Source organism: Bolinopsis microptera, chromosome 9 (genome assembly GCF_026151205.1).
Source record: "Bolinopsis microptera isolate Bmic1 chromosome 9, MBARI_Bmic_1.0, whole genome shotgun sequence".
Lineage (NCBI taxonomy): Eukaryota > Metazoa > Ctenophora > Tentaculata > Lobata > Bolinopsidae > Bolinopsis > Bolinopsis microptera.
Window position 1 is genome coordinate 2,809,947 of NC_087080.1, and position 27,662 is coordinate 2,837,608.

Here is a 27,662-nt window from a genome sequence, read left to right on the forward strand (position 1 = left end):
AAATATCAATTTCTACACTTTAGGTAACAGTTAAAAATGTTTAGAGAAAGGGATATAATCGACTTTAATGTAGAATGAAACTGCCTTCTCTAGTCAAAGACACTGGTCGAAATCTTTCAGAATGTAATAAAACGCCTTGGTTGCTTATAAACTTGTAATAAGATTGGTACGAATGACAATTAAATCTAATACACAAAGGTTCATGTTCGCGCTACACACGGAACAAGTTTTGACAGAGCCAACCTATTTAACAAGACAACCCCGCTTCAGGGTAAACATTCAGCCAACATCTATAATAAGTCACACCACACCAGATTAACCTTTACTTCAAGTAATCTGGTGGATTCGTGTAGTATTATAAGAGTCTCATGATTTTATAGCTCTTTCATTCAAATTTCTGATTGTTTCTGAATAGACTCAGTGAAGACAGATTCTAATTTAGACAGATTCTAATTTATTTCCATTAAAATCTGTCTGCACTGAGTCTATTCAGAAACAATCAGAAATTTGAATGAAAGAACCTTACTTCAAGGTTAACGTGGTGTATTTTCAGTGTAGTTCTGGGTCTGAAGGATACACTGAGAGGAGACTGATAGTATGTATTCGGCACAAAGAACATCTCCCCAATATCACGAAGTTGAAGGTTGGTCAACGCAAGAGAGTGCATTATATATTATGACTACAAGTGCAATTACATTTACTAGTGTTGTCCTTACTTTGATTCTGAAAGTAACAGCGTGAACTACCCGAGGAAGAAACGTAAGACAGTTAGAAAACGTAGGTTAGACTGTAACGCCGAAATCCAGCTTCGAAAATGCTTATAAAATATACATATATATAACTGCGGTATATGACATGACAAAAGGGTAAACTATGTATAGAACATTATTCAACTGCTATATGAAATTTCTTTGACGAGAAAGCTTCTAAAAACAAATTATATAGCACTCCAAGGATGGCGCATCGAATTAATAATATTGTGGAGGAATTTCAAACATTTGAAATCGGCTCAGAGTCTACCGTCTATGACCAGAGCAATTCTGGCTGCCAGTTCGCTATTACGTTATATTTAAAAAATTCGATACTTCTGTTGCCACCATTCGTTTCATCTTCTTTACGCCCTCTTTCTTGATTCTGAAATATTCCTTATTTCAATTGAAATGATTTTCAAGATAAATCGCCCTATATAGAACATGGGAGATCTCCTTTGAAATTGTCATTAATACAAATTTTAATCGGATAATCTACATACAAAGGAAATGGAAGGATCGTTCTAGAATTAAAAGTTTACCTTTCCAATGAACAGATGCTTCAACCTGTAGCTGATATGCCAGAGGATGGATTTTAAATCCGTACAATCTGAAATAATGAATCCGTATTAGTGTGGTTACCAGATTAAAAATGGAAACACTAGAAAACTGGTTAATCAACGCAGTAACGTTAGTTTCCTCAGTTTTATACATTAAAATAACATGGTTGAGACGATAAAATGTGGCATGTAACCGTAAGCATGTACTAGTTATGCAACTTTGTGCAAATCTACCAGAACAAACTGTACTTCATGCCAGGTGTCTTCACGATGACGTCATTTAAGAAGCAAAACACATGAGATGTTTAACACAACATGTGGAAAAACGGGCAGTATTATGGGCACTGTGAAGGACGTTAAGTTTCTCCCCTTTCGGCAGTAGTCTAGTAGGCTGTGATAGAAGCTCAGCAGTTAAGTTAGAAATTTTACGGGAGAAATGAGCTGGGATTGCAGGAAGTGTAGAGTTAAACGGGTCATAAATTAATTTCCTGGATAAACACTGTCCCAGAAACCGCTAACTATGCAACACTATCATGAGGGCCTAGTCCTCTAACTTATATCAATATTATGCTTGATTCAGTTTTTGCCGACCGTATACTTCTATTAATGTAGCATATTGTATATTATTATATATGGGCCGTTTCTAGTCTGATCTCATAGATGAATTAACATAATTCGATATGGGCGCAACAGCTAGCTAAATCAATGAGAAAACGCGCGCGCGCGAGAAGTTAAAATATTGCGCAGTCAACACTACAGATTTGTTCACTAAGAAGACCCTTTTGATACGTATTGCGACATGTTGCCAAATCACGTCAGTGTTCAATCAAATTTAGGTCTAAGATGAAATTAACAAAGCTCGGCCCTACTGAGAGAGAGAGAGAATGACCAGACACGAAGTAATCATATCATAAATGTTAAATGTGATCAGGCAAGGATTAATCAAGATTTTAACGCTCAATTTTAATCAAGCAAGATAATATCACACCTTACAACTGCAATCATACAAATAACAATGTTCCGCGTAGAAACACTGGTGTTACCTTGGTATAAATGAGCTAGGGGAAGGTTTAGGTCGATATTCTGGATGGACCATAAACAGCATGTGAGGAAAACTTGTACCAAAATAGGCTCCATCTGAAGAATAACATCATATAAGATTTATAGAACTTGATGATATACTAACAGTAAAGATAGATGGTAATATGTATATTGTATGTCTCGTATCATTGTATACTTATTATATACATACCTGCATACCTAAATGTCCCGTACATACCTATATGATGATATCTGGATGATTTAGGAACATAGACATCTTGACATTTTGGACAATACAGCTTCACCATACTTTCACCTGTAACAGTAAATTTCTAAAATATGTGTGGTAAGATTAATAATAAAACAAGTATTTCTCATATTGATAATAATTATATGTCAAATATTTAGAATATTTCATGTTGAAACTTAATCTGGTGAACGATTCCCCGAACTGGGAGAGGGTGCCATATCGCAGTGTTTGATTACACCATGTTTTGATACTAGATAAATATAATAATAAAAACACGTTCATTCTGAAATCTCAAATTTAGCAGAAAACCAGAAGTTTTTGATTTTGGAATGGTACCAGCCAACTTAATGTCTTATTCTAATTCCACAATCTTAATAACTATCAGGTTACCATAATGTCACGCCCAATTGAAGGTGAAGTTCCCTTACCAGGGTTGTCAGAGAGTCCTATAGGTAACATTAGTTGGTTCTCACAAAATACTCTGATACAAGTCCCGAACTCAGAATTCTGGTACTTCTCAAGCTGAAACAAAAATTATGTTATTAATATGTAAGGCAACATTCAGACTAATTTCACCTCTAGGAAACAGGAATGTACATACTTCACATCTTTACACACCAATTCTTACACCAGCCTAAACCCTGATGGTAGCAGGATAACTTTAAATCAGGGTGTTTCAGCACTTCCCCGTCACAGGTCACTAAGCACCTGTTCATCAAATATACTGCTCAATCAAACATGAATTGTTCTTACGTTCAAGTCGGCCAGTAAACGTACAGTATTTCATAATAATTCTCGCATAAGTATAATGTCCAATGTCCGTCAGTGTGTTACATATAAAAATCGTATATTATATAAAAATTGTTTGTGAAGCACGTGTATTTGTCGGAGTGACAGTGTTTCAGGAGATATAAGAACAAATACTATCGCTTGTCAATTGCTCGACAAAATAGCACACGATTGTCACATTGTCACTGCATATTGTCACTGCATATTGTCACCGCATTACACATAGTTACACAGTGGTACCGTTTGGGACTGGGGATGGTTTTATTTAATCCGCATGTAATATTGAAATTATTCTAACGACAGATTGTTAACCAATCGGACAATCACCGAGCCCGAACCTTTTAAAGGACCTCACAAATTCCGATTAATATCTAGATTTCATTTTGGTGTAATTGATCACGCAGCCTGCCATGTCATCGCGGTATCGAAATTTCAAATAAAGGTAATCTGTCAATGACGGCCAAAATTAGTGAACAAAATTACAGCTTTGATGGGGAGTCAATACGTTTGTTATGTAACTTTATCGTCAAGCGGACTTTCATGAAATCCGTTACACGATACCTCGTTACAGCTGCATTATTAGTGCACAAAGATGTTTAATAAAGTATATAACAGACTTCAGACATCGTAACTGTTAATCATTTTCTGTTTTTAATCCCAGACTTAATGAGATACCATCCATAACCTAGGAACAGTTAGCGCTGCTATTAATTAACAACACTGCAGACAGAGAACATGTCAGCGTCAGACAGGAGCAAACATGAAGGTGCCCAGAATTTAGATTTCAAGAAGTAACAAATCTTGTCACATGTAAAATGTATAGCGATCATGGTACTCGCGTCATGAGTGGGAACATTTTGTCAGTTCTATCTAATTACCTTAATATGAAGTACGAACCGTAGCTACGTCCACAGAATTTAACAATTTATGGTCCAACATCTATCAAATTTGGTGCGTATGCCCAAATATGGGCATATGGTTTTTTGCTTAAAATATTACAGCCGGCCTACTTACCATCATAGCCAGCCCTCTGTTAGTAAGAATGTAACGTGCGTGTATCAGTCCGTACAACATCTCCGCAGCTTGTTCTACTAAGTCGTTCTGACCTTGCGCATCATCCCCATCATCGTCTGGTTCTAGATCCAGTATCATATCTAGCGCCTGAGGGGTTACATGTTAACATCCAGTATCATATCTAGCGCCTGAGGGGTTACATGTTAACATACAGTATCATATCTAGCGCCTGAGGGGTTACATGTTAACATCCAGTATCATATCTAGCGCCTGAGGGGTTACATGTTAACATCCAGTATCATATCTAGCGCCTGAGGGGTTACATGTTAACATCCAGTATCATATCTAGCGCCTGAGGGGTTACATGTTAACATCCAGTATCATATCTAGCGCCTGAGGGGTTACATGTTAACATCCAGTATCATATCTAGCGCCTGAGGGGTTACATGTTAACACGAGTTTAATCAGTTTCTAAGAATGTGTAAGGAATGTGTGTTTATAAGAATGTGCAGAGATTGGAAATGGTTGTTAATCACACACAGGATGTTTGTGATATTGTGTAACATACGTTACACAATATAAAACACGTGTGAAGTGCTAACACGTCACTCCACATCACTCTGAGTGGTTTCTAACCTTTCACTACATCCGATTTAAACTTCTGTCACTTCACATCAAACATTCTTCCCATTACATTTAGTGTGAACCCCATCTGAACTACCGTGTATTCTTGTATATCCGTAATCGATACAAAGACCAAAAATAACAATGTTTTCGTGTCGACCAGTCACCCTATTAATATTCATGTTTCTCTCCGACATGGAGAGCTATTATTATATTATATGGTCAAAAGTTCTAAATGATGAGCTGTCAGCAAACTTATACTTACCTGTAATTATGATACGTTAAATGTTAGATGTACTACAGTTTGCCACAAGATCATTAAATTGAATGTAAAGCTTGGCCTTCGTCACTTGAACCATTAGTTGTGGTACTTTGCAGCCGAGTTTTAAGAGATACAGCAGCAGTCAACTTTATTAAATTAAGTATGTCATGTAACAGTGTTGGCAGGGAAAGTCTCAATATTAAGGCGCTGAGTTTACAACATGTTTACAACACGTGTACTCTAAACGTCAGAGAAAGATAACAGGAAACTGTCTGGGTGTATCAGCTCAGTACACTACATCCTGTTCTACAATACACTACACTACATCCTGTTCTACAAGACACTACACTACATCCTGTTCTACAAGACACTACACTACATCCTGTTCTACAAGACACTACACTACATCCTGTTCTACAAGACACTACACTACATCCTGTTCTACAAGACACTACACTACATCCTGTTCTACAAGACACTACACTACATCCTGTTCTACAAGACACTACACTACATCCTGTACTACACTACACTACACTACACTACATCCTGTACTACAAGACACTACACTACATCCTGTACTACAAGACACTACACTACATCCTGTACTACAAGACACTACACTACATCCTGTACTACAAGACACTACACTACATCCTGTACTACAAGACGCTACACGACATCCTGTACTACAAGATACTACACTACATCCTGTACTACAAGACAATACACTACATCCTGTACTACAAGACACTACACTACATCCTGTACTACAAGACACTACACTACATCCTGTTCTACAAGACACTACACTACATCCTGTTCTACAAGACACTACACTACATCCTGTTCTACAAGACACTACACTACATCCTGTTCTACAAGACACTACACTACATCCTGTTCTACAAGACACTACACTACATCCTGTACTACACTACACTACACTACATCCTGTACTACAAGACACTACACTACATCCTGTACTACAAGACACTACACTACATCCTGTACTACAAGACACTACACTACATCCTGTACTACAAGACGCTACACGACATCCTGTACTACAAGATACTACACTACATCCTGTACTACAAGACAATACACTACATCCTGTACTACAAGACACTACACTACATCCTGTACTACAAGACACTACACTACATCCTGTTCTACAAGACACTACACGACATCCTGTACTACAAGACATCCTGTACTACACTACATCCTGTACTACAAGACACTACACTACATCCTGTACTACAAGACGCTACACGACATCCTGTACTACAAGATACTACACTACATCCTGTACTACAAGACACTACACTACATCCTGTACTACAAGACGCTACACTACATCCTGTACTACAAGACACTACACGACATCCTGTACTACAAGACATCCTGTACTACACTACATCCTGTACTACAAGACAATACACGACATCCTGTACTACAAGACAATACACGACATCTTGTACTACAAGACAATACACTACATCTTGTACTACAAGACAATACACTACATCCTGTACTACACTACATCCTGTACTACAAGATACTACACGACATCCTGTACTAAAAGACAATACACGACATCTTGTACTAAAAGACAATACACTACATCCTGTACTACACTACATCCTGTACTACAAGATACTACATTACATCCTGTACTACAAGATACTACACGACATCCTGTACTACAAGATACTACACGACATCCTGTACTACAAGATACTACACGACATCCTGCACTACAAGATACTACACTACATCCTGTACTACAAGACACACACCGTGCTACAACAAACCTTGGGTATACTATTCCGGGGATATATTCGGATGCTAAGTGAACGGGGTAGGTGGTACCAAGGTGTTGCCAAGGTGTTACCAAGTTGTTACCAAGGTGTTACCAAGGTGTTACCAAGGTGTTGTGCAGACACAAGAGTTGAGTGTTAGATCGGGCAACTCTTGAAACATGGGTATTATACTGGGTACTGTGTTTAATCTTATTTTGGTTTAAAGACAGAATCACATGAGTTTATTCTGAACAATTTGTTGGTTGAGTAGAATAATTGACGCAATTTCCAACACGGATGAATTGTTCATTTTGATGGCGAAAGTGGCGAACATCAGTCATTAACATAACTTCTTGCCATTGTTTTCTACTGTGCAGACAACTGTGGTCATTTTCGCCCACAACATTCGAGTGTACTGTGATTATTCACGATCGACTTACTATGTAAAACAGAAATAAAAGTCACTGCAACAATAGCTGATTATTGCAGATCATTTATTTGTTCTATTAATTGTATCTCTCGATCCAGGTGAGCCCTGTATCCAAATATATGAGAAATAAAAATCAAAATATGTAAAAAATGATTGCGAAAAGTTCAATTTAGTAGTTTAAATGTGAGCTCAGGCGAAAAGTGAGACTCCAAAATTTGTTGCTTACTGCTTAGTCTCATTTTTTTCGCGTGGCCACCCCACCCCCCTCCCCGGTCCCCCTAGTAATTAAAATAACAGAGAGTAAACCAGGTACGTGACAAACTGTACTCGTGACAGTGTCACGTACAGTTGGTCACGTACACTCGTGACTCAGTTGACAGACAGTACGTGAGTTAGCCACTGTACGTGACACTGTACGTGACACTAAGTTAAACATTGAGAAGTGTATCTTGAAAGTGGTAAGATGATAAGTAACAAACGAGGAAGAAAAGTTGTGTAAAGTGGGAATAATGGGCGTGTAACATTACTGATCAACTGTTGAGCTAACAATTAACATCATGTATATTATACATTGTATACTTTACATTGTACATTCTTTATACATATCTAAACAAAACAATTCTGCAGCTTAATTGAAATACAATCCCACTTCCACACAATGACCAATATAATATACACATTACACGTTGATTTATTATAAAAACATCAACCAGCCTTTGTCGATAACATAGCAAACATATTAACATCAACTTGCTAAATATTAGATCATTGAGTCACAACCACCTGTGCTCTTAAACACTGTATTCTTCAGAAATAGATAGCACTTGTACCAGCAAGTAATACAGAAAGTTATGTATATTATTATATACACACACACTAAGTCTGGCTTGAATGACTTAAATATACATCCTTGTTGGGTATATTTTAATGTCGAAGCGTGTAATAAATGTTAGAATTTATTTATTTAACATTTAATTAATATAACTTAAATATAAGTATATTATGTACAACATGAGAAGATTGTTACTGATTACATGTGCAGGTGAGTATAACTTGTTACATTACAGTTTTAAAAAGCGTACACTAAATGTCTCTTTATATGATTAATCATTAGCGGAGCTTGATCATCATGGCCTCCGTCATTATTTTTATCGTGATTTACTTTTGAGAAATGTACCGTGATCAAAAAATAATTTGATGTTCCCGGGCATTTCAAGCCAATTACATGATTGTATTTTGTGAACATACGTGTAAAAAGGCACGGGCAATACCACAACTAAAAAACACGCTTGTCTACAGTAACTGTCTAGTACCTTCTAGTACCTTCTAACTAGTACTATACTAATACGCCTCAGATCACTGCCCGAACCACCAATTTGAAGAAGAACAGAACTTGCCCATGCTCACCATGCTAGAATTAAAAACCCAGACTTCCCAACATTATTCGGAGGGAACCATGTCAAAAGAGAAAATACAGCTCACAATTAGAACATGACTGGTTAGATCTCATGACGTCACCAACTATGTCTGTATATAATGTATACACTGTATAATGTATACACTGTATATAATGTATACACTGTATATAATGTATACAATGTATATAATGTATACTATGTCTGTATATAATCTGTATATAATGTATACACTGTATAATGTATATAATGTATACACTGTGTCTGTATATAATGTATACACTGCTTTATTCAGTCTGTATGGGATGCACTGCTACTACAAACAGTAAAGTCTCCACTTCATGTTGAATATTTAAGATTGTCACTAAATATTTCCTGTATTTTCTGGTAATTAAAATTATAGAACTGGAGATATCTGTCACGTGACAGCAAATGATCAATCATTACACTTATAATCTTAGTCTAATGTTAGCCATTTACCCGCAAATCTATTACATTTATTGATTATTACGTAACGCGATGGAACTATTTTAGGCGGGTAATATCCTGTCCAAACCCAGGATACATAACATATGAAGACTGTGTTGTAACTTTGTATGAAAAGCATTAATATATCATATTTATTGGCAAATCAACTGATCATGATGAAAAGGTTGGACCGTTGGGTCAATATTTTAAAAAGTTTCTATTTTATGACCACGTACTGCTGAAATCCGTAAATTTGAAAAGTATTGAATAATTTTGAAAAACCAACCTTTTTATAATGAGGAATCATGTCCGATAAACCGGTGAGGTTAAATTTGTCCTGGATGTAATCCTCGTCAACCTCACAGAAATACTCATTACCTCGCAGGCCACAGAACCAATTTATCCAGGATACTTCTTCTGAACTGGACATATCTGAACCTGACAATAGATATATAGTTATAAAGAATTTATTTACCAAAAAAGGCCAAGGGTCGTTTACTGAATATTTGTGAAAATTTCAAATCATTGAAAGCTTCTAATAATGATTTTTTTAAATTTATCAAGGTTATGATTGTGATCAGCAATAGGTATTCTAGATGTATTAAATAGAAGATTAATATTAAAATGTATGTTGTAGTTTATTAGCACAATGATAATATTAAGAATATTCAATCCGACAAATAATAATGATTAACAGTAATTAATCAACAACCTGACACTAGAACACATCTAGCTGCCACTACAATTTACATAGTACATTGCTTAGTACATAACATAGTACATAGTACATTACATAGTACATTACATAGTACATAGTACATTACATAGTATAATTTACATAGTACATCATGCTTCTTATATTGATATAGCTACTTTTAACTGTTTAACCTTAGCAATAGTGGTTTTGCTTCAGTAGCTATCCATAAGTGTTTTTCAAAGCAACGTTTGCATGTTTTCAAGTTTGTATTTATAAAGACTGGAAAGATCTGTGCAGTGTGAATCTCAAGTGCAAGGAATAAGTTATCTTTTCTGAAGTTGCATACACAGCTCAGCATAAGTTGAACAAAATAGCGGCACTTAAAATGCATTTATTGTCATTATTGTTCAAGTCAAGTGATGCATAAAGCAAAAAAATTCAAGTTCATACATCCTTTACCATATATTGGGCCATATGCATGCAGCAAATAATTTTGGCAACAGCCCAACAGCAGTCAATAAAAAATAGAGTGCTAAAGTTATAAATAGAGAAAATAAAAACTGGAATGACAGGTTACCTGAACTGGCAGTAGATTTACTGGATCCTGAGGAAGTAACGTGAATGGTGGCAACTATGAGGTCATGCTACCTGCGAGATGGGGACAATTAATAATAATCCAAATGATGAAATTTTTCATTTTACAGAATTATACAATATTACACAATATTAAACAATATTACACAATATTACACAATATTACACAATATTACACAATATTACACAATATTACACAATATTACACAATATTACACAATATTATATAATACAGCATCAAAATGTAAATACAAATACGTTTGGGCTTATTTCTCAGTTGGAGAGTACAGATTGAAAGTTCTAGTATGACTTGCTGTTATCACTAATTTGAGAAATAGATCAAATCAAATAATAATGCTTATTTTTTCCAAATAAAACGTTTTTGATATTTTGAATGATGGAAAAAAAATAAATTTGTACTAATGGATTGTGCTTTTCTTTTTTAGATAAACTTGTGGACTGAAAAAAATGGGTGCTCCAGCAACTCACTGAGTAGTTATCAGATGATTGAGATCAGAGATGTACATGTCAAGCATGAAGAGTTTCGATTTATTAGGTTATTATGTCAAGACACTAGATCCACAATAAAAAGCCCAAGTGTACACTATCACTGTATGACATGATCACCCAATCAATTTCCACTTTTAATGAACTATTATTATGTGTCAAAATGGAGTTTCTGGCATGTTTGCAAACACAAACATATGCAATTCACTGTTGATTGGGTGTGGCCTCTAAAAATTAAATTTTTAAATTTTGGCGATGGAATCCTCAAATGAGTAGGTACAGTATACCATCTGCGAAGTTACAGGTCTCAAATATGAAACATAGCTATGAAACATGGCTAAGTATATTTCGGCTTTAGTACACTATCATAGTTGAATCGATGATTTTGATTGAATTGATTATAATGAAACACAAAACACAAAAGCAAGTATCCATACACAATTAATTATTAATTTAGTTAGAAGCGAGGTAGCGTTTACAAATTATTTTTAGTATGGTGTCTTCCTCTGATGTGGAATGTGAAAGGTAAACAATTTTTAAAGGAAAAAAATATCCAAGTTAAACAAAAAGAACTTTTGAGATTCTGCATGCTTTGTTTTCTATCACAGCTATGTTGGCAATGAAACTGAAACGGGATTTCAAGGGTGTGTAACGGAGTGGTTTTCCCCTTTGAAAGCAAAGTCGAGAAGGGGACTGGGGTAAGATAAGATAATAACGACTAGTCATGAGGGCTAGGCTACGCAACCTTTTACTGTCATGTAATGGTATGGTACTATGGTTATTTGTTAATACAATTTAGATGTACTGTCTCCTTCAACCTGATCCCTCAGGAGAAGAGTTACAAGGGATAAATAAGATGACAAAGTGCCCCTTTCGGAGAAAGCATGATGAAGAATAGTTTTTCGTCAGTTATTTTGCTCAAGATTTATAATTGTGCTCTGCAAACTGCTGATTGAATTGAATGTTTTTAAATATGTAGATGAGCTGATTTACTGATGTACCCTTACAACACAGTAGATACTAAATCTTTTAGCAGGGATCAGCCTTATTTGAATTGGGGTTGTTCACACATTATAAATCAAGAGGCTTGCAGATAATGAACATATTGACACGGGTGCAGAGTTGAGTCTGTACGGAACCTAGTAGTTTCAGATCCTTGTTTAACTTGCCGTACAGCAAGGTCATCCACTACTTTAGCCCGGCGAGGCACATAGCTCCCTCTACAACTCCATGACAAATGTTTCATATATACTAGCCGAGTTCACAAGTTATATCCTTGTGTTTGAGAAGAGCTCGTTAGAACTGCTACCTTTCCCTTCAGTATCCCACAGTCTCTCGAGTTTCGTAACTGCCAGAGAACTCTCTTAAACAATTACTAGACTCGGTGATTATAAATCAAGAGGCTTGCATATAATGAACATATTGACACGGGTGCAGAGTTGAGTCTGTACGGAACCTAGTAGTTTCAGATCCTTGTTTAACTTGCCGTACAGCAAGGTCATCCACTACTTTAGCCCGGCGAGGCACATAACTCCCTCTACAACTCCATGACAAATGTTTCATATATACTAGCCGAGTTCACAAGTTATATCCTTGTGTTTGAGAAGAGCTCGTTAGAACTGCTTCCTTTCCCTTCAGTATCCCACAGTCTCTCGACAGCGGACGGGGGAGGGGGGTTTCCAAATGATTACGCTCAAGAAAACAAAAATGTATTAAGTAACATGCAAATGACCCCTGGCCCTTTAACCAGAGGCAGCTATTGAGGGTGTCCAGGCGTCCATGGACACCCATCTGGTGGCTGGTGCTTAAAAATAGAAATAGTGATTAGTAATAGTGTTCAGAAATATCTTATCGCAATAGAAAGCTCTTTAATCACTCAAACGTTCGAATGAAAGCGCATGCATGATCTTTGTGAAATTTTGTGTTGTTGGTCGTCCAACCCTACATTTGGACGACTAAGCCGCGCAGTTTTAACACAGTACATAGTTATATGTAAACGGTACAAAGCACATCAAGCGCGTCCAACTACAGGTAATCTATATGATTTGTTCGTCCAGGACACCTTGCAATTTGAACTATCGACTGTTATGATACTGCGCGGCTGAGATCATACACGTGTGGTGTCTTGTTTCACCCATATTGTAAGTTTTTGTTTTTGTTAGCTGTCGCCTGTGAAGTGTGACACATCACATACATGAGGCCCTGTGTGTAATGCAATCGATAGTTTGGAGGGAGCTTGGGCTGACCCCAAGTCACCCACCCCTCCCCTCCCCAGTCCGTCGATTGGACACCCAACAAAACTGCCAGCCAACTCCCACGAGCCGCCTCTGCCTTTAACCTGCAATCACGGATTTCGCCAACATTCACCCATGATACACATGGTGTAGAATAATTCAAATAATATACACATAATATAGCATTGACCCTATATAAAATTCAATATGAAATTCAATAAAAAATCTTAGTAAATTTTATAAAAACCCTTTAAGTAGTAGAAGTAGCCAGTTCAATTCGTTGGATCTAAATTTATAAACAGGGTGTATCGTTTACATCAACTACATCAAATAAAACCACATCTATACGAAAACGTGACAAACGTTACGTATCGCGTGAGTTCACCTTTGACATAGATATTGGCAAACAACTGTTTTGATCACGTAATATGACCGTATAGGGAAGTTGGCTTAATTTTTCGTTAAGGAAAACAAAATTTTAATGAAAACAAAATTGAAATTTTACTGCCATTACAATAATTATTGATATCATAATAAATATAACTATAACTCAGCATGAAGCAAACCTTACTGACTCGCCGTGTTACTAAAGGTGGTTTTATTTAAACAGACGGCTTGAGCTCGCGCGGCGCGCGACATTAACAATTAAGTGATTTGCCCACGTGGCGTTCACATAGCCATGTGTATACGCGCTACTGCAAGCGAGAGGGCTCTGGTTAGAGCAATGCGTGGCGCATTCCAATGTTCAAGCAGCTAATGACACAATTCAATTCAGCCAATCAGAGTACAAAAATCTGCATAGTTAAAATGGCAAACTAGACTTTCGATCGGCCCAAAATGAGACTTTTTTGGAGATTTTAAGATAACTCGAAATTAACTTTGTCTTAAATTTCCTTGACATTCGTTGCATGCCACTTTTCGCGCGCGAAGCGCGCGCCGCCAAAGGTATATTTGGGATACGTAACATGCAGGGCCCGGCTCATCTGGGCCACAGCAAATCGGCGAATATGGGTTCGAAAAAGCCATTATTGGCACTCGAGTCCTTGATCTTTCCGATGGTGCACTGGGCCTTAACTTTTGAGCTGCCGTCCTTCTTGTATCACGTTGCGACCCCCATCGTCAGAACTATCGTTCTGACGATACAGGAGGAGCCGCGCACTTCGTGCGCGGCGGGTCATACAACGTATGACAACGTCCTTCAGCTTCTGTCAACTGAAATTACTACTATAATCCAAGTTGAGGAAATTAGCCGACGCGCGGCTTTTATGGTTATATATAATATGTTTAATTTGTAATAAAGATCAAAATTCAAATTTGTAAAAATTTGTATTCCTTGTATCGAAAATTTCCCTTTATTGTTTATGAACATTTTACGAAAAACCGTTTACTGGGCCGCGCTCAGCCTAACATTTCGCCTAATCTCTTTTCGTTTATTAACATGATAGCTTGTAGGTTTACAACCTACCAGGACGGGCGCCGAGTTGGACTCGTCGACGGTCCTGTATATGGAACAGATATTTTACGAGTATCACCCGTTAACATGATAGCCTGAGGTCCCCAGGTAAAAAACCGGAAGCCTAGCCACTAGCTTTTTACTTTCGAAGTAAGGCCAGCTGGCCAGTAAGGTTTCCTGGGAAGTAAACATCAGATAATAAACTTGTTAAAACCAGTATTATTGCTCTAACCAGAGCCATCTCGCTTGCAGTAGCGCGCGACCGCTGAAGTATAATTCTACTTGTGAAACAAGCGCGGCATGCAGTATTCGTATACACATTAGTCAGTGTAATAAGCGCCAAGCGTACCGAGCACAAAACTTTTTTCTCCGATTTCGATAAATTTGGTACCAAAAGTTGTCTAAAATTGTAAATAAAATAAATCCGCCGTGTAGCAATTTTCGCTAAAAATGCTACACGGCGCTTGCGGCTTGTTCGCCGCGCGTGCTTTTTACGCGCAAATTTTTAGTTTTTGGCCTATAACTTTCACATTTTCAGTTATTATCACTTAAACATTATGGTATCGTAATCAGCTCATTGAGACGAAACTTTTAGTACTAATATTTTAAGATTTAAAGGAAAATTATTTTCAAAAATTTTTAATCTGAACACAAGAGAAATTTTGAACAAATTTTCAAAAAATGTTGTTCTTCAAATATTATAATTTTGGTACTAAAAGTTGCGTCCGACTAAGCTCATTACGATCCTGTATGAATTATTTCAAAATATTCAATATGTTAGAAGTTATAGGCATTTTAAGCAATAAATTACCCATTGGCCATTTTTCGTCCTTTGTACACTATTGCGATGCACAAAAGGTCCACATACAGCTCGACGTTATCGTGCTAAACGGTGAATTTTCATTATTCACACTTAGAGGCAACTTTTGATACCAAATTTTCCAAAATCAGAGACAAAAAATTCTGTGCCAGCTCATGGCGCTTATTACATATACACCCCAGCGAACGCCGCGGGCTTCATACGTCGCACAAAATGATTGAATTTCACTTTTAAAATCTCCTCAAGCTTCATGTTAAGTCAAATTACGTATGTTTAGTTTTAAAGTAATCTTGTTCTTTAGATAATTGTCTCAATAATCGAATATCGAAGAGTTCAATTCAATCCAAGGAAAATTGTTCAAACTATGAGTGATCATGAATAAAAAATGGATAATTTACACGTAAAATTTGCCTCAAAATTTGTTTTGAAAAATAACCATAACTCTGGCTATGATTTAAATTTTGAAAATTTAAAATGCTAGTGCCGCGCACAAAAATGTTTCGCGCATTTAAAACGTGTCGATAATGCGCCCAAACCAATGTCGCGTTGGATAATAGTGAATAAGCTGGTTGAATTCACAATTTTCATTTTTTGTTACAGTCTGTTGCTTTGTGTGGCAGCCATATTGGTTTTGTGCGTGAGCAACTATTGCGCGCTATCTACATATCTTACCGTTAAATGTACGTTTACAGATTTATTCGAGATCTTTGCGAGGCTTTCATAATTATGTAATATGTATGATATAGCTTGATATGCTGTTACTTCAAATTGCTGTAATTTCTATTTATATTGACTTAGGTCGAGTACAAAATGAAATTATTTGCTCTTTAATTTTAAGGATGACGACCTGCAACTGAAATTGAGTGATATTCGACTATTTCAATTTAGATTCGCTAGTCAACAAAATGGTTGCTCACTCCGAAATAACGACTTTCAAGTAATGGTATGTACCCTATTTTTTACAACAAGGCTCCCAGCATTATAGTAAAACATAGACAATAGACAATATTTTAATATAAACTATAATTAATTTTTGACCGGGAACATTCAGCAGTTAACTTTGTCGTATTTTAAAACAAGTTACTTGGGCCCCGTTTGTAGAGAAGATAGATTTGCTGTGTTTTAAAACAAGTTACTCGTGCCCAGTTCGCAGAGAAGATAGATTTGCGGTATTTTAAAACAAGTTACTCGTGCCCAGTTCGCAGAGAATATAGATTTGCTGTATTTCAAAACAAGTAACTCGGGCCCAGTTCGCAGAGAAGATAGATTTGCTGTATTTTAAAACAAGTAACCAGTTTGCAGAGAAGATAGATTTGCTGTATTTTAAAACAAGTAACTCGTGCCCAGTTTGCAGAGAAGATAGATTTGCTGTATTTTAAAACAAGTAACTCCTGCCCAGTTTGCAGAGAAGATAGATTTGCTGTATTTTAAAACAAGTAACTCGTGCCCAGTTTGCAGAGAAGATAGATTTGCTGTATTTTAAAACAAGTAACTCGTGCCCAGTTTGCAGAGAAGATAGATTTGCTGTATTTTAAAACAAGTAACTCGTGCCCAGTTTGCAGAGAAGATAGATTTGCTGTATTTTAAAACAAGTAACTCGTGCCCAGTTCGCAGAGAATATAGATTTGCTGTATTTCAAAACAAGTAACTCGGGCCCAGTTCGCAGAGAAGATAGATTTGCTGTATTTTAAAACGAGTGACTCGTGCCCAGTTCGCAGAGAAGATAGATTTGCTGTATTTTAAAACAAGTTACTCGTGCCCAGTTCGCAGAGAAGATAGATTTGCTGTATTTTAAAACAAGTGACTCATGCCCAGTTCGCAGAGAAGATAGATTTGCTGTATTTTTAAAACAAGTAACTCGTGAGTCGTGCCCAGTTTGCAGAGAAGATAGATTTGCTGTATTTTAAAACAAGTTACCCGTGCCCAGTTCGCAGAGAAGATAGATATGCTGTATTTTAAAACAAGTGACTCGTGCCCAGTTTGCAGAGAAGATAGATTTGCTGTATTTTAAAACAAGTTACTCGTGCCCAGTTCGCAGAGAAGATAGATTTGCTGTATTTTAAAACAAGTAACTCGTGAGTCGTGCCCAGTTTGCAGAGAAGATAGATTTGCTGTATTTTAAAACAAGTTACCCGTGCCCAGTTCGCAGAGAAGATAGATATGCTGTATTTTAAAACAAGTGACTCGTGCCCAGTTTGCAGAGAAGATAGATTTGCTGTATTTTAAAACAAGTTACTCGTGCCCACTCCGAGAAGATAGATTTGCTGTATTTTAAAACAAGTAACTCGTGCCCAGTTCGTAGAGAAAATAGATTTACTGTAGTTGTCAGTTTACGGACAAATAAAGTCGAAAAGCATTAATCAAAATATGTTTTAGGCTGTCCCAAAATTTCGGATTCTTTTTCTGGAGTTTGGAATTGGCGGGAATTTTAAAACTCTCGTTGTGTTACCAAACCAATATTTTCAGCGCAGAGTTTTAGCGCGCGCCGAGAGCACACGCGTATTTTTGCATTGAAGTCGCGCGTTATTTGCACGTGCACTTCTACAGATTAAAATTAGGAGAGGGCCCTTACTGCTTACATTACTAAGTTGTTATGTAGTAATATTGTGAATTTGTCCGAAACTGGAAACAAATCTTGTAAAATTTTACGAATAGAAGTTATAGTATTACTTGACTGTAAAAATTTACTGAGTTTCACTTCCATATTTCAGGATCCGACTGCTGATATTAAAATTGAAGAGTTAGATTTCATTGGAACATGGAATTACTGTAATGGAAAATAAAACAGGTCTTGCTGAGGATGAAGAAATGTTATGTGGGGAGAAAATGGGCTACTGGAAGTGGACCTTCTTAAACAAAGACGACTTTCACAAAATGTTTAAAAGATCACAGTCGCTGCATCGAACCCTGGACGCTTCCCCTGCCACGGTCAGACACTCGAGATTAGTATTAGTAGTGTGCGCTACTCGAGCTGTTGATATATGAGTTCTTCGGTGTTATTTATATAATTGTAATATGTAATGACTGACAGTGTGAGATATCTTTTTTTGTTTCTATTTGATGTGTTTAGTGTTTGTGTTGCATTCTAATATAAACCGCGTATTAGTTTCGTGTCAATTTTAAATTTGATAAGTTTATCTTTAAACTGTATTTATTAGCAGTAATAGTTACATTTTGGTATTATACCTATATTTATTATTGTAATACTGTTGTATAATGCTGTTTCTTCCTCATTGTAGCTTACATATAGGATAGCATACTTTGCTCTGATCTTTAATCACAGTTGACAATACTTGATTAGGGTTAATGATTGTACGCGTTTGAAATCTTGATTTGATATCATTATAACCTTTACTAATGTTCAGATGAATGAATTTGATGTTTTATTTTTCCACGGCACTATTGAAAATCCTTTAAGGGATAGAATCGGCACTGTCAAATATCTTTAAAAGGTTCGTAAACGGAATTACAGTCGATCTCCTGACAAATTTATGTCGAAAATTTATTTTAACACGCGCAGCAATATGAAGCCCGCGGCGTTCGCCGGGGTGATATAGAATACATGGCTATGTGAACCAGCGGAGCGCGCTACTTTTAAAAGAAGTTTTTAATTAAAAGAAATTTATACAAAGTGAGTATCATTTGTTTAAAAGGGAATAATACGCCATTAAATACACTTAAACCTGTCATGACGTCATGTACGGCACATTTTGCACTTATGAGAAAAGCACAGCAAAGAATAAAATGTATGAATAAAAAGTAACTAACATATAGGCAAAGTGCCGCGCCGTCCGTAAAAAGTTATCGAAACGCTGAAAATTGTTTTTGTTCTTTAAAAAATACAAAGGGGGGTTTAGAGGACTTCGACGCTTCGACGCGCCGCGCAAACTAGCATTCTTGCTTCGCATCGAATCTGTCGTCGATCGTTGTTCTGCTTCGCAGAGCAACGATCTCGACGGATTGACATCGTCAATCAAAAGGGGGGTTTGATTAATTATCAAAGAATAACGTCGGGAATTAATAAATGTAAGGTGATGATTTTGCAGGCCCTACAGTGAGTTATGAGTGTTTGTGTGTGTGTGTGTGTGTGTGTGTGTGTGTGTGTGTGTGTGTGTGTGTGTGTGTGTGTGTGTGTGTGTGTGTGTGTGTGTGTGTGTGTGTGTGTGTGTGTGTGTGTGTGTGTGTGTGTGTGTGTGTGTGTGTGTGTGTGTGTGTGTGTGTGTGTGTGTGTGTGTGTGTGTGTGTGTGTGTGTGTGTGTGTGTGTGTGTGTGTGTGTGTGTGTGTGTGTGTGTGTGTGTGTGTGTGTGTGTGTGTGTGTGTGTGTGTATGGTTGTGTGTACAGCAGGTCTTTCCTAAAGTTTTGTCTTTCTTTGGTAGTGACATCTTTCAATGTAGAGGTTGTGGCAGCTGACACGAAACCTTGTTAAACATCAGGGACTTTGATCGCTCTTCTGGTTCAAAATCGTACCTAATTATATGATAGAATTCTAATTTTGGTGTCAATACCTGAATAATTTATTTCGTTCACCATGAAAATTGTATATAAATTGTTGTTAAACACATAATACGTATAGGGGCCATCTACTAGGGACATCCGGCGAATAGGGAGGGGTGGTTTCTGAAAATCCGGACGTCCGGAAATTTTGGCAGAATTAATGAAAAATTCTCATTTATTTCAACTGTTTGACACTAATTACTCTGTAAGTTTAGATCCCTGTATTTTGAACGAGAAGTCGATAAAGTAAAATTATTCAAACAATATACACATAATTGTCACAATGACCCTATATAAAAACAACCCTTCAAAAAATCAATATATAATTTTAATAAATTGTTTCAAACAGTGAACACATAATGTCACAATGACCCTATATAAAAAAAACGAGAAGTCGATTCCCAGAGCAGCTCATGAGAGTGGCTTTAAAAATTTGGACAGGGGGAGGGGGTTGGTCTGAAAATCTGAGATTTTGGCGGACATCCTAAGTAAATATCGTTTAAATTAAAATTAAGATTCGCTTTCTCTATCATTTTTAACTATGAGCACTTAAAACTTCAATTTACAATAACATTATTGCAGGATAATTGACTATGCCAGAGCTTAGTAACATATCACCAGCTGCTGCTGAAGAAACGTTTTATCAGAATTTTGACAATTTAACTCAGATAAATCAGGAGTATAAAACGGAACAGGATTTAGACAAGCCAACCCTGATAAAACAGGAGGTTAAAACTGAGCAGGATTTTGACGATTTAATCTTGATAAAACAGGAGATTAAAACTGAGCAGGATTATGATAATTTAACTCTGATACCTAATCTGGCGATTAATACTGAGCGTAATGAACTGGAAGGAAATAGTTTCATTTGCCCGAAATGTGATACCTATTTCCTGAATGACTATTGCTTTGTTGAGCATGTAAAAGAACACCATCAAGAAACGATCAGTTCAAATCCAAATTCTAATGAATTGATAAGTGCTGAACCATTATCAGAGAGAATGTTTAGTCATTCAAAATTCAATTCTAAACTTCTTGCACATGAGCGTCGCGTATTCATACCGGAGATAAACCTTTCAAGTGTAATAAATGCTCCTCATGTTTCACTGGGAAATCTACTCTCAAAATACATCAGAATATTCACACAGGAGGTAAACCTTTCAAGTGTAATGATTGCTCCTCATCTTTTACTCAGAAATATAATCTTAAAACACATCAGCGTATTCACACTGGAGAAAAACCTTTCAAGTGTAATGAATGCTCCTCATCTTTCTCTCATAAATCTAATCTCAAAGTACATCAGCGTATTCACACTGGAGAAAAACCTTTCAAGTGTAATGAATGTCCCTCATCTTTCTCTACGAAATATAATCTCAAATCACACCAGGGTATTCACACAGGAAAGAAACATTTCAAGTGTAATGAATGCCCCTCATCTTTCCAGGACAAATCTTCTCTCAAATCACACCAGGGTATTCACACAGGAGGTAAACCTTTCAAGTGTAATGAATGCTCCTCATCTTTTACTCAGAAATATAATCTTAAAACACATCAGCGTATTCACACTGGAGAGAAACCTTTCAAGTGTAATGAATGCCCCTCATCTTTCTCTACGAAATATAATCTCAAATCACACCAGTGTATTCACACAGGAGATAAACCTTTCAAGTGCAATGAATGCCCCTCATCTTTCCAGAACAAATCTTCTCTCAAAACACATCAGGGCATTCACACAGTCCGAGAGATATCTTTCAAGTGTAATGAATAATCATTATCTGTCACTGATGAATCTACTCCCAAAAGAGATCAACGTATTTACAATGGAGATAAACTTTTAAAGTTAATTGAAATGCTTGTTATCTTTCTCTCAAAGTTTCGTGCTGAGATTCTTAATACAGATTTTGGAGCATCATAGCACATAAAAAAGCCAAGGGGAGTTATTTATAGAAGTCACTTTATTGCCTTTTTTGAAAAACCCAATTATTATTTTCTGTTGAGGTCGAGCCTGTTTTTTTCAAGTTCTTCATTTCAAATAAAAATTTGTATGGTTTCTTAAAATTTGTATGGTTGTATGTTGTTTACAATAAAAGATATTTTAATCATTTTTTTGCCTTATAATGAGTTATACTTTTGTTCACATTTACACATTTGCTCACCTCACTCATAGTCAGCCGCTCTGTCATGGTTAACCACCTTTCTTGTTATGTTGGTTAATCATATGAGCGGGATATAAATACCTCATTTCATTTCAGCATTCTAATTTTCACTATAATTGTAGAGATTTGTTATGGATCCTATAGAGCAACCTGCCTTAAAAACGGTGCCAACCGCTTTGTTAAGGAAAAGAAGACAGCTTAACAAGGAGCGTGTGGCAAAAGCCATCGAGAAAAAGATTCAGGAGAAGGTATATCTTTCGTTTTTTAAAGATTTTATTTTATTTTGACCATTTAGTATAGTATGGAAAAGTATAGTAATATGGCACTAGTATAGTATTATAGATTACAGTACACTACTTTATTTGCTTTTATATAAATCTGCTGTTGATTCAAATGATTTAATAAATATCTGTTGATCAATTTAAAGTAACTCTCCTTAGTAATACAAATATTAATTCAAAACGAATGTTATTTGAACTAATTGATTAACATTGAATTTTTCAGAAACGTGTAGGGAAAGCTAAAGCACCATTCAAACGTGCTGAGTACTTTGTTAATGAGAGCTACAGAACTGGAATGAACGATAAACGGATAACAAGACTGAAACATCAGGTAGTTTATTACAAAAATAAAATAGAAGGTGATTGATGTTCCCATGTTGGGTTGGCTCTGTTAATCTTGTCACATATTTAATTAAAATATGAAACCATGCGTTTAGCATCACTGACTTGCAGGTTGTGAAAGTTCCAGAAACAGTCAAAATCTTGTTCATCATGAGAATGGCAAACATCGCCGGCCCGATGCCCCAGAAAGTTAGAAAAATCCTCCAGGTAATTTGTGATGAGTTTTGTGATGGTTCCAATATATTTAGTAGTGGAACAGCAATACTAAGGTAATGGGACTACTGCGGACCCTCTACCGGCCAAACCTTGTTAACAAAGCCGCAGTCAAGGTTCGGTGAACGGTAGTTAAAAGCGCTTAAGGGACATAAGTCAAATTGATTATACTAAAGAAATAATCCCGATAACACTCAACCTCTGCCTGATCCAGAGGATATCACCATTTTACCTTCACACAGACATCGAACGCTGTAAGAAGATGACGATCAGACTAGGGCCTGTCGTGATATCATGGATCGCTTAGGTTCCACCAGGATCTGGTAGTCCTCATAATTCTGCGGCCTCTATGTGTCGTCATCTCGCACAACTCCGAAAAACCGTTGTGAGTTTGGCATGTGAAAATTTGCAGCCCTACAGACATCGATTGGGTTAACGAGTTGTCGTACGTCACCTCAAGATCGGGTGACAGGGGGCTGAACAGGCCAGAACCCAATTGATTGGGTCGGAGGTCACGTGATTATGAGCCTGAGGTCACGTGACTATGACGTCACCAGAGCTGAGAGCTCGTTCTCCGTTTCCCGCTCTTTGGACCAGGTGAGCTTGCATGCTTGTGAAAGTGGGTGTAAGTACAGCTGTACTGTAGTTACATCCAATTACCCCTAATAGAACGAAGATTTATTTTCTGACAGAAAGCTAGAAATTTACCAAAATATCGACTTTGTTCAAAATTTATTTTGATGACCACTCCTGACCTAAAATTGCACGAGAAATCGATTAAACTTGGTTTCAGAACTCAACAATGCTTCCTTATGCCTTAAAATCCATTTTTATCGATACAATAAACATTTTGATCCTGTGGATTAATTGATATCTGGATATTATCCGGTTGGAAGAGACAAGGACAAGTGAAACAAGGAAGTTAGGAGTAAGGGCAAATTTTCGGCGTCAACGCCATCTTCAGGCTAAAATTGTTATAAATGTTAGTATATAATAAATGCTTCTATACTAGTTAAAATGCTAAATTAAAATTACACACACTGAATACAGGTTACATCAAATGGTATTGTACATTACATTGAAAATAGTGATGTACACACGTTTTACACTCTGTCCAAGTACATAATATCTACTGAACAGCAGGGTCGTGTGCTATTTGTTTAAATTTGTCTTTGAATATGTTGTAAAAGAAATCCCTTAAGCTTCTCGCACTCTTCTTTGTTATTGATACTAGGTTTAAATACATTAATGTAGTAAGCTTCTGTCACTTTACGTTTAATGGTGCTATATAAGTTAATTTCTAAAATATCGAAGGAAATATCTGGTTCTATGTTATCGTGAAACTCTGAATAATGAGCAGCCAACGCATTATCAGGATAGGTTAAAGGCCTGTTGACTGCTCTTCGATGCTCTGAAAATCTATCGTGTGCTGTTCTACTCGTTTCCCCTATATGTCCGTCCGTGTCCGCCAATGTCCCAAAAAACACGTCCGTTGTCTCATAGAATCCAAAAAGGACAGGACATAGGCGGACATAGACGGATGTGACACCCCCCCCCCCCCCCCCATTATTACTTGTAACTTTACACGTGAATTTTTTATTCAATATCCGTAGACTAAGTCAGAAGTTTAAGAAGGGAGCAAGTTTGAACATAGAGCACGTATCAGCGAATTACGGACGGACTTTGTTTGTTTGTGCTGTAACATTTTTCCTATGTAACATTAAAATTCGTTAACTGATCCTCAAACTATAACAGATTTTATTCATTTATCTTTTACCTTTAGAAAACTGAAGAAGCTTCACGTGACCATGAGGAAGGTCCACGATTTCTTGTTACTTCACAAAAAACGTCTGTAGCTTAATTAAATTTCAGATCACATCATTAATGGGTTATAAATATGACTAAACATAAGCCATATTAAGTGAATGTAACTTATTATTTAGGCTTTTAACAACTATATGTCACCCAAGTGACGGAAGTACAATCTTACTATATATAAAGCGAGACGATATATATCCGTACCATTTTACTGACACCACGGCATCAAATTTAACACGATTTTCCGCAAAAACGCGAATTAAATAGGTAATAATTTATTTAGTCTCTTGAGTCTTAAAACCACTCAGGGGTTAGACGGGTTCCTGCTAGTAGACTTTAACCTGTCGACAATATTTCAGGAATGATTCCCGCAAGAAATTATATTCCTTCGTTTTGCTGTGATCCCTACTCTGGAACTAACTGCTGATGAAATTTCATACGATTCGTTGATTTTTTGTAAAAATTGAACTTATATTTTATAAAATTCCGATATTCTTCAACGGTTGAAAAATTCCGAATCTTATGGTTAAGTAAGAATTTGCATTGTGTCTTATCGAAAGTGAGTAAGAGAAACACTTGTGACAATTTTATTTACTGGTCCTCTTATTTGTAAAGATATCCTCAATACATTCAATGACAAAGTGTGATAACTGTTAAAACAGGGGTCGAATTCACAAAAAATAACGTAAACCGTTGATTTAAAGCAATCGCCGCTCCTGTCTCTTGATTGCTGATGATGATCAGGAACGCATGACGTATAAATATCATCACGACGATTATTGGTCACTCGAAATCGACCCGTTAAGAATGCAATGTAAGTGCGATGGTTTTTTCTGTGCATTTGTTACCTGTTACTAATTAATCCACAGGATCAAAATGTTTATTGTATCGATAAAAATGGATTTTAAGGCATAAGGAAGCATTGTTGAGTTCTGAAACCAAGTTTAATCGATTTCTCGTGCAATTTTAGGTCAGGAGTGGTCATCAAAATAAATGTTGAACAAAGTCGATATTTTGGTAAATTTCTAGCTTTCTGTCAGAAAATAAATCTTCGTTCTATTAGGGGTAATTGGATGTAACTACAGTACAGCTGTACTTACACCCACTTTCACAAGCATGCAAGCTCACCTGGTCCAAAGAGCGGGAAACGGAGAACGAGCTCTCAGCTCTGGTGACGTCATAGTCACGTGACCTCAGGCTCATAATCACGTGACCTCCGACCCAATCAATTGGGTTCTGGCCTGTTCAGCCCCCTGTCACCCGATCTTGAGGTGACGTACGACAACTCGTTAACCCAATCGATGTCTGTAGGGCTGCAAATTTTCACATGCCAAACTCACAACGGTTTTTCGGAGTTGTGCGAGATGACGACACATAGAGGCCGCAGAATTATGAGGACTACCAGATCCTGGTGGAACCTAAGCGATCCATGATATCACGACAGGCCCTACGATCAGACCTCATTATTAGGTTCCAATATATATTGAAGAAAATTGAAGAAAAATATTGTCAAATATTTACGCTATTCAGCTAGTGTTGAAACGTAAAACGGGTATTGCCCAATGCCTTCTTAGCAGGCTTTGTATTAAGATTAAACAATTAAGGGAGAGGATGTTGAAATATTTTCCCGTTTTCAGCACTTGAGGCTTACAGAGATGAACAATGCGGTTTTGGTTCAACATTCAGAGAATATGATTGAAAAGATTAGAATCATTGAACCCTATGTCACATGGGGCTATCCCAGTCTGCGTTCCATTCATGACCTGATCTTCAAATATGGTAAGTTATATATGATTGAGTTAGTGACAGGAGCTGTAATTAAAACTTATAATACCTTCCGAGAATTATATGCACTAAAACTCGTGGACACTGAGAGCTGATAATTTGCAGATATATCCCGCAAGGGAAGCTACTAGGTATTTATATTATCAGCATAGACTGCGAGTCACCTCAGACTAGCTGGCGGGGAGTTTCAAAACAAATAACAGTGGGGCACTATATATTAGACACTATATATTGTATCATGCTACTTGTACTGACACTCCCATTTTAGGGTACGGAGAAGCAGACGGGGTGAAATCAGCTCTCAGTTCAAATGTGATTATCGAGAACAAGTTCTCAAAACAAGGTCTGCTGTGTTTGGAAGATGTGGTGAAGCAGATCTTCGAAGCAGGACCTCATTTTGAAATGCTGATAGAGTTCATGTACCCCTTCAAGTTGCAGCCCCCAAAGGGCGGCTTCAGAAGAGTGGCAGTTCATTTTAGTAAAAAGGGTGCCTGGGGAAACCGTGCTGAGAAGATCAACACTCTCATCAGGAAAATGTTGTAAAATGGAACACGGTGTAAAATTCTGGCTGCTTTCGTCTTTCAGCTTTTAAGTTATTGAGAATATCATTTAAATGACCGATGCAGTTTTTAATTTTTAGTGATACGCTTTAATGGGTGTTGAATGTTGATTTTAAAGCATAATATCGGCTTATAACAGTATTTAATGGACTTAGTGTTCTTTTAATTTAACTTACGTGATATACCTTCGTATTATTCGTGTCACTGTTGATAAGCAATCTAGAGGAATACAATTTAAATCATTTAAGTTCGTCAAACTTAATAATTAAGCCTAACTCACTAAGGTATGGCATTTT

At 36.8% G+C, this 27,662-nt stretch overlaps 3 protein-coding genes across 4 annotated transcripts in view; 2 read left to right on the forward strand and 1 right to left on the reverse strand.

The window, feature by feature from the left end:
- Positions 1-140: 140 nt before the first annotated feature.
- LOC134821250 (casein kinase II subunit beta-like) lies at positions 141-10,758 on the reverse strand. Its single transcript, XM_063831954.1, has 8 exons — positions 10,685-10,758; positions 9,697-9,848; positions 4,404-4,550; positions 3,029-3,122; positions 2,589-2,666; positions 2,353-2,446; positions 1,292-1,359; positions 141-1,134 (listed from the first exon to the last, which is right to left on the reverse strand). Exons 2-8 carry the CDS (start codon positions 9,838-9,840, stop codon positions 1,115-1,117), a joined length of 645 nt encoding a protein of 214 aa, XP_063688024.1. The 5' UTR covers positions 9,841-9,848; positions 10,685-10,758; the 3' UTR covers positions 141-1,114.
- The window catches only part of LOC134821246 (trafficking protein particle complex subunit 10-like), a 107,784-nt gene continuing 88,836 nt past the window's right edge, over positions 8,715-27,662 (forward strand). For both annotated transcript variants that reach the window (XM_063831949.1, XM_063831951.1), the window contains exon 1: positions 8,715-8,726. The gene's annotated coding sequence lies outside the window, so the exon portion shown is untranslated. The remainder of the gene's footprint in view (positions 8,727-27,662) is intronic.
- LOC134821249 (uncharacterized) lies at positions 9,432-27,548 on the forward strand. Its single transcript, XM_063831953.1, has 6 exons — positions 9,432-9,445; positions 22,488-22,615; positions 22,872-22,979; positions 23,102-23,197; positions 26,659-26,800; positions 27,075-27,548. Exons 2-6 carry the CDS (start codon positions 22,499-22,501, stop codon positions 27,347-27,349), a joined length of 738 nt encoding a protein of 245 aa, XP_063688023.1. The 5' UTR covers positions 9,432-9,445; positions 22,488-22,498; the 3' UTR covers positions 27,350-27,548.

Coding starts and splice junctions, on each gene's coding strand:
- LOC134821250 (XM_063831954.1), bottom strand. CDS start 9,840: ATGTCCAGTTCAGAAGAAGTATCCTGGATAAATTGGTTCTGTGGCCTG. Junction 1,360..2,352: donor CCTAGCTCATTTATACCAAG/GTAACACCAGTG, acceptor TCATTATTTCAG/ATTGTACGGATTTAAAATCC. Junction 1,135..1,291: donor AGCATCTGTTCATTGGAAAG/GTAAACTTTTAA, acceptor GGAATATTTCAG/AATCAAGAAAGAGGGCGTAA.
- LOC134821249 (XM_063831953.1), top strand. CDS start 22,499: ATGGATCCTATAGAGCAACCTGCCTTAAAAACGGTGCCAACCGCTTTG. Junction 22,616..22,871: donor AGAAAAAGATTCAGGAGAAG/GTATATCTTTCG, acceptor TGAATTTTTCAG/AAACGTGTAGGGAAAGCTAA. Junction 23,198..26,658: donor AAGTTAGAAAAATCCTCCAG/GTAATTTGTGAT, acceptor TCCCGTTTTCAG/CACTTGAGGCTTACAGAGAT.